Source organism: Hordeum vulgare, chromosome 3H (assembly GCF_904849725.1).
Source record: "Hordeum vulgare subsp. vulgare chromosome 3H, MorexV3_pseudomolecules_assembly, whole genome shotgun sequence".
Lineage (NCBI taxonomy): Eukaryota > Viridiplantae > Streptophyta > Magnoliopsida > Poales > Poaceae > Hordeum > Hordeum vulgare.
In genome coordinates this window covers 383,921,347-383,929,168 of record NC_058520.1, presented here as the reverse complement: position 1 = coordinate 383,929,168, position 7,822 = coordinate 383,921,347, and the positions used below count along the sequence as shown (strand labels likewise).

The 7,822-nt window shown below is 46.5% G+C and overlaps 1 protein-coding gene and 1 pseudogene across 1 annotated transcript; one reads left to right on the top strand and one right to left on the bottom strand.

The window, feature by feature from the left end:
* Window positions 1-2,246: 2,246 nt before the first annotated feature.
* Window positions 2,247-2,823, top strand: LOC123443818 (annotated as a pseudogene).
* Window positions 2,824-3,524: 701 nt separating this feature from the next.
* LOC123439994 (cytochrome P450 72A15-like) lies at window positions 3,525-6,608 on the bottom strand. Its single transcript, XM_045116589.1, has 4 exons — window positions 6,083-6,608; window positions 5,015-5,235; window positions 4,675-4,919; window positions 3,525-4,571 (listed from the first exon to the last, which is right to left on the bottom strand). The coding sequence occupies exons 1-4, from the start codon at window positions 6,384-6,386 to the stop codon at window positions 3,758-3,760; spliced, it is 1,584 nt and encodes a 527-aa protein (XP_044972524.1). The 5' UTR covers window positions 6,387-6,608; the 3' UTR covers window positions 3,525-3,757.
* Between the last annotated feature and the right edge of the window lie 1,214 nt (window positions 6,609-7,822).

Sequence of the window (7,822 nt, the reverse complement as noted above, 5' to 3'; positions counted from 1 at the left end):
TGTAACCATTTTTCAAAAATGCACCAACACTTTATTTTAATTTTATGGCAGTTATAGTTTGTCTTACATTTATTTTTTGAAATGCTGAAAAATATAAAAATAAAAGTAAATAAATTGAAGAAAAATTGTGCGGGCCAATGAAAGAGCCATATATAAAAAATTCGCTCGGAGAGGTACATAGCAACCAAAGCGGATATTTGGAGCAAAGTGGACACTGAGCTCGTTTTTTATGCAAAAAACTGGAACTTAAAAGTTTCAAAAATAGTTTATTTTTCTTACACAAAAAGCATCCATGTGACCTAAGTGACTTTCAAATTTCGGTCAAAATTATGTTACATTATACCCTGCAAGAGAAAGCAAAATAAACGGCAAAAAACAAGTATTTGTCTTTTTGGTATGTCCATATACAAACACAGATTTTGATGAAAATTCACAGGATATATTGCACTTCTATGCGTGCATGTACAAACATTTTCAGAATATTTTTAGCTGTACAAATCCATTTATTTGAACTTGAATTTTTTTTTGGCACAATGTGCCCGAGCTCCAATGTTTCTTTTTTTGCATAGCAACACCATATATATATAGTTCGATCTCATTAGCATCTGATGAGAAGAATATGGCCTAGTGGACAACTTGCATGTGAAATGTAATGTGCGGCTACAAGTTCTCTGAATTTGTCCTGTATCACGCAATTATTTTTCAAATTTTGAGGACGTTCCTATGTGACTAAGCAGAATATGACATTTAAAAGAAAATCTTACACGCATGCCATGCAACGCTTCCCTGCTCTCGGCCATTGACGTGCGGGCCACCGCCATGCTGGCATGCCTCTCGGGCTGGACGTACGTGCAGATACGGGTGCGTATTTGCACGCCCGGCAAGTTCGAGCATGGTTTCGTGTATTTTGTAACTTTAGGCACTAAACTAACCACACATGACAAGTTGAGGCAGTTCCAGCCTATTTAAATTACATTTATTGTTTCAATTGGATAACTTTATCCTATAACCCTTCAGCTAGAACACCTGGGATTGCCAGCTCAAATGGACTATGAACCGTGGAGCCTATTTTGCACTTTTGACTTTTTTTTATAGAACACTTGTATGTAAATTATGATCTGAGTAATTAATTATATTTATGAATTTAAAAAATGTTTGTATAATTTAAAGTAACCCAAATATTTGTAAATTACAATTCAAAAATATTATACACAAACTGTACTGCTCACAGATGAGCAAATTTTTTAACTTGAAAATGAGAGAACCGCTAGCGCTCGAACTCAAGAGGCCGCGGCTAACGACACCCTTAATGCTCTATTGTCTATACATACAGAAGATGGTTAGTAAATAATTTTTTTGAATATAAGCTTGAGTATTATATAAAAATATATTTAGTAAATAAAAGTAATAAAATTATGTTCAAATATTTGTTCGTTAAAAATATTACACATACAAATTATGATTAGTGAATAAGACATTTAAATATATACCTATGTATTATATTAGACACGAATGAATATTCATATCAACAATTTGTATTTTAAATATTGAATATGTAGTTACATGGAAATTGAACCATAAAAATGGTTATATAATTATTGAAATATTTTTATAAATAAACTTATATTTTGGAATTGTAATAATACGAACATTTGTGTTATTTTAAATTATACATCATTTTCGTAATTCATAAATATTATTTTGAATTTATATTTTAAAATAATACATGAACAGGTTGGAAGTAAGTATATTTTTTGTATTAACAATATTTATAAAACGAATATTTAAATATTAATTTTCTAACCGAGATCATAATTTACGTACTTTCTACAAATTTCTAGAAAAATGATGGTGCAGAATGGGCTGCCCTGATCATAGACCATTTGAGCTGGCAGGCCCACGGGTTTAGTGAAAAGCATATAACAATTTATTATCTTTTTAAGAGTATTTCCAACAGCGACGTAAAAAAACGCGCGAACGGGGTAAACTGAGTTTTAGCGTGCGCGGGACGAAAACGCGCGCTGCAGCGGACGCGGGAAATTAACGCGTGCGGCAAATGATTACGCGTGTGCGGGAGAAAGCTGGCGGCCGCGGGCTAGATTGGCGCACCGCTTCGGGCACCTATAAATTACGGCGCTCGCCACGCGGCTGTCCATCGCTCTCCTCGCCGCTCCCTCTGCCACGCGCGCTCTGCTCCGCCGCTTCCTCTGCCAGCGCTGCTACCGAAGCGCCGCCATCGAGCCACCATGCTGCCACGCCGCCGTGGATCTTCGAGTTACACAGGCGTCCACGCGCGCCCCTCCGACGTCTACTACGCCGAGATCCGGTCCGGTGACATTTGCCTCGACCTCGGCACGTTCGAGACCGCGCACGAGGCCGCCCCGCGCGTACGACGAGGCGACGTGGCGCCTAGGGAGGCCACACGCGCAGATGAACTTCTACGACGTCTACACGCGCGAATAGGCGCAGGCCGTCGCCCCTCCGCCTCGTCTGATAACAGACCAGGACCGTGAGGAGCACAGTCGGCGGCAGCGCCGCCTCCTCATCGCCGAGGAGGACGAGCGATCCATGCCGGAGTGGCGCCGGCGCCACCCGGAGGACGTCGCCGCCGAGAACGCCTTCTGGGTAGAGAGGATGGCAAGGCGCCGCGAGGAGCTGGATGACAGGCGTCGGCGCAAGGCACTGGCCATATCGCAGTACGAGGCCGTCAACAACGGTGGCAAGTCGTTCTTCGGGAGTGACGACGAACGTTGAGATGATATTTGGCTCGATACCTCGAACACCGACAATGATGATGAGGAGGAGGAGGACGACTCCGAGTAGGTTCTAGTAGTTGCACCGTACTTTTTATCTAGTAGGTTCTAGTAATTTTTATCAATATATCGTTTTATCTATTTATCATATGTATTATGACAAATATCTATGTATCGTTTTATCTATATATGTATAAAATATATATGTATCGTTTTATCTATGTATCGTTTTATCTATATATCGTAGGTCTAGTAGTTTTTATCTATGCATTTTTACCGCGCCTGTTGGAGCGCATTTTACAGCGGCCACTGGAGCCGACCGCCGCGCCAAAACAGGCGAAGGACGCGCTGCAAACTTTTTTTTGCGCTCGCGCGTTGAATAGCTGTTGGAGATGCTCTAACCATTAAGTGACTTTGGTTGTGGTGGTAGACTAAGTGGATCTCACCCAGGCTTTTCTGCGTAATTAAAAAAATAAAAAAGTTATCTGAAAAACATTTACTTCAAGCCATTGACATGCGGGCCATTGTCACAATAGTATGCGAGCTGGCAAGGTGGACTCCGATATAATACACAGTATTTATACCAAACAACAAGTTAGATGACCATAAATTCGTATCTTACAAGTTTTAACACCAAACTGAACATCCAGCGTAAGTTCTATGACCATGAGTGATATTACCTCATCTTGACTCCACAACAGTATGTTGTTTGGTGGTGGAATGTGTGCGTGACTGTGTATACATCTAAACTTTACTTTAAAAAAGCTCTTATATTATGAGAAGGAGAGAGTAAGATATAGTATATATAGTGCTTCTCCAAATGAAAATTTGACCGTTGCTCTTGAAACTTCAGTCATGTGATACAACCGACTTCCATCTAAAGTCAATACACAAGCAGGCCTTGTGCACGTTGTTGAGTCTTGAGTGCGTTAGTTAGTCTTAGAATCCACCAGTATGCTGTACATGCAGATCAACTGATTTTGTAATACAGTAGTAGCAGTAGCTCAGTGAAGCCTCCTGAGCCTGACCTGCGCGCCGTGCTCAGGCTGCAGCAGGCCAACGGTGAAGGGCGCGTGCGTGTAGGACGGCGAGAGGTCGAAGGAGAAGCGCTGCAGGATCATGGCGATCCCCATTTTAGCCTCGAGCAGCGCGAAGTTCTGGCCGATACAGATCCGCGGGCCCCACCCGAACGGGAAGAATGCCGGCGCGTCCACGGACGCCTTGGAGACCCCCTCGGAGAACCTCTCCGGCCTGAACTCACGGGCGTCCGCGCCCCAAACCTCTTTGTCGTGGTGGACGCTCAACAGCGGCAGCATAAGCACCACGCCCGCCGGGTACCTGACGCCGCCGAGCTCCGTCGGCTTGTACGTCTTGCGCTGGAGCGCCGTCAGTGGCGTGTACAGCCGCAGCACCTCGTACAGCACCATGGTCACAATCCTCAGGCGACTCAACCCGTCGTAATCCGGCGTGCGGTCGCCGAAGACTTGCAGGACCTCCTCCCTGGCGCGGTCCTGCCACTCGGGGTGCATGCAGAGGACGATCATCGTCCATGTGAGCAGCACCGACGTGGTCTCCATGCCGGCGAAGTAGAAGAGCTTGCACTCTCCGATCACGTCGTCGGTCGTGATGCCGGCCTTGGAGTTGCCGCCCTCCCTGCTGTGTGCCATGTTGGACTCCAGCAGCAGCCCAAGGAGATCGTCGCTTGTGGCTTGGCCGGCCCTCAAGGCGTTCTCTCTTTTCGCGATGATGCCCTTGAGGATCCTCTCGATCTCGGCAGCAATCTGTCTCATCCTTCGGTTGGCTTTTGTAGGCCAGAACCTGGACATAAAAGCAATGCATCAGCACAGAAACTCAAATTTGCACCACCATGGATGATGTAGGTGTAAAAGAAGAGTAATTACAGACAGAAAAAAGAACTCACAAATAACCAGGGATATGTATCTTGTTCATGGCGAGCACGGCGAGCTCGATTTGCTCCCCCTGAAGCTGAAAGATCCTCCTGCCCTCGAGGTAGCTGCTGCCGAACGCAGCGCGAGAGATGACATCCCCTGTTAGGTTCTGCATGTCGGGCCACACATCTACCTCGCATGACGCATCACCTGCGGCTAGGCCTTCCCATCTCTGCACCAGGTCCGTGCAACATGCAGCGAAAGCTGGCAACATGCGCTGAAAATTGAACACCAATTTTGTTACTCTCTGGAGCCAGCCAACCAATGCCAGTCTGCCATGTCAATGACCGAACAAAACAAAAGAAAAATCACCTTGAGCTTCTCGAGATGGAAGGCAGGGTTGATGATCTTCCTGTGCTTGGCCCATTTCTGGCCCTCGTGGCTACCAATGCCGTTGTGCAACATCCTCTGAAGACGGCCCAACTTGAGCTTCTCAAAGTGGCCGGACTTGTTGGACAGAACTTCGCGCACAAGCTCAGGCTTGCTAATGGTCACTCTAGGTGACGGTCCAAACCAAGTGATAGACATTTTACCTGAAATGAAATGATTTTAGATAATCACGACGTAGCTTGTATCAGCAGTTCTTTTTTCTTCTTCTTTAGTTTCTATGGATACACGTCTATATTTTCATTTTTAGTTAGCCCATTTACCTAACTGTGGGGTAGGATTTGTCTAGTTCGCTACTTCATTCGTTCCTAAATATAAGTTTTTTTAGATAATTTATTAGAAGACTACATATGGAACAAAATTAGTGAATCTATACTCTATTAGATTTCATGGATAAAAAAATGAAGCCCTATGCACCGACTAAAATAAGAAGTGTGGGATCTAGCGTCTAGTCATCATCACATTAGCTAGTGTGGGTGTCTTTCGAACTGGACTATTGAGTTGGTGTTTTTCTTTTTGGAATGATGCTGTCTACTAGCTAGCGTACGCAATAGGAATATGGCCTTGGATGCCATCATGGATTTTCTTGTTGATGATACTCTCTTTACAAATGCTCCTATAGCTAGATACCTTGAGTGCCTGTAAATCTTGTTGTTCTAATCTGCTACGAAACTACAATTAATAAAGTTGAATTGAACTTCAAAATAGCATGAGAAAAAACCTCCCGCAGAAGAAAATTAGCATGAGGAAAATAGGCAACAGCCGTGTATATATGTATACAAAGAAAAAACGAGTCCGGTAGTCAACCAAAAAAAATGATGAAAACTGAATCCGCTCTTTTTTATTTTGGAAACGGAAATCCGCTGTGGAAACATATGTTCTCGGACGACCTTGGACGAGACCAAAGAAATTTCCAAGGCAAACCAATGCAGCCGACTCCAAGGTCAAGGGACAGACAGGCCAGAAAGAGAACAGGAGAAGTACGGGACGTACCATGCTCCTTCATGGTCTGGTGGAACAGCGGCATGGCCCGGGGCACGACGTCGTGGCAGCCCAGCGGCATGGACCGGGACCTCGCCTCCTCGTTGAGCCTCTCAGCCAGCGGCGCGTCGCCGGCCACGGAGCGGTACGGCGTGCCGCGGAGGCCCTGCGACCGCAGCGCCCGTTCCAGTCGCCGGGGCCTCCACCACGCCCACTCCATCGCCCGCACGGCGCACCACGCGATGGCCGCGCCCGCGACCACGTACAGCAGCTCCAGCGGAAAAGAAACCGGCGATCCTACCGCGCTCGTCGCCATGGCCGGGGAGCAGATCGAACACGCCGGAGCAAGCAGCACAAGGGGAATGGGAGGGGTTGATTGATGTGTTTTCCTCTCCTGCACTGATCAAGTGGGTGGTGGGGGGTGTATGAGTATGATACGAGTGGTGTGCTCATCACCATTCCATCCCACCGCTATATATAAAAGATGGTGGTGGCTTTTCTTTCTGCCGTTCCAGCGCACATTTTTTGCGTCCCGGGCTGTTTCCGTGATGGTTCTACAGTCCACAGCAGCAGCAGGGGAAGATATGGTCTTTTCTTTTTAATCCTTCCCTATGAAATGAGATGAGAAGATCCGTGTGGGAAAAAAAAGGGGGTGCAAAGTTGGACGAGGAAAGGCGTAGAGACGCGGCACGGCACCAACCTGGTCTAGAATTAGGTGGCTGGCTGCATGGGTCGCTCGTCGCCTCAGTCCGGGTTTGCGCTCGATTGAGAGCAAAGTTTGCGCGTGTTTCTTTGGGAAAGAGCTGACCATATGGATCTGCTTTTCTTTTCTCCTTGTCATCTGATCTGAAGCGGCGTTTTCGTTCGTACATACGGGTCATAAAGCTACAGAGCTTGCTCCGTAGGGTGGTCATACCGTGCACCGAAAGCGCCAATAGGAGCTCTCCCTGCCTAGCTTTTTGAAAACGAGATAGCGCCCCAAAACTCCCGTTGGAAACCAAACAAGGCAAGGAAAACATGCCTGTACGACACAGACCGCTGCAAAATTACATGTGCAAGGCGTGGCCATATACCGAATCCTATCGTGCATTTTGTGGAACTCGTCCGTCCGTCTTTTGTTTCCACCTTTTGTTTGCAATGACGGCGCCTGTTTGCGTTGCTGGCATGGGAGCACGCGCTTGGGCGGAACGACCGGAACACACGAAGCCGGCCACGTCCGTCATCTGTTCTTACTCTGATCATCGTACGTGCATGTTTGCTCATGTAATAAGAAAGATCAAGTGAAAAAAATGCAGATGTGTGCATGGGACGACCGGACTGCGTACGTACTAATAGACGACGATTAGTCTTAGGGAAACATCAAACATGTGTTGGTAGAACACGTGCCATGGCGCTCTAGTTCAGCGCCACGTACCTGCATTGGCCCGGTTCCAACGTTGAATTACGTTTGCCACATAAGTTGAGCCAACTTCGGTCAGCGTTTTCCTTATGTGGGAACTAATATTCCACGAGCGCTCACGTTCAACGCCAACATGCGTCTTTGGTCTTTCCATCTCGCGGTCAACCGCATGAACTGTGGTTTTGACATCCCAACAATTTTGACCACCGCCATAGTTCATCTTACAATAGTCTCCTCTTCCCTTCCACGGCCACCACGGCCACACAGGAACAGCTAGCTACCAAATGCGTCATGGCTTCTCCACCTGAAACCGGCCAATGCAAGAATCCAGGGAATCCTCTCCCCGGGCGAGC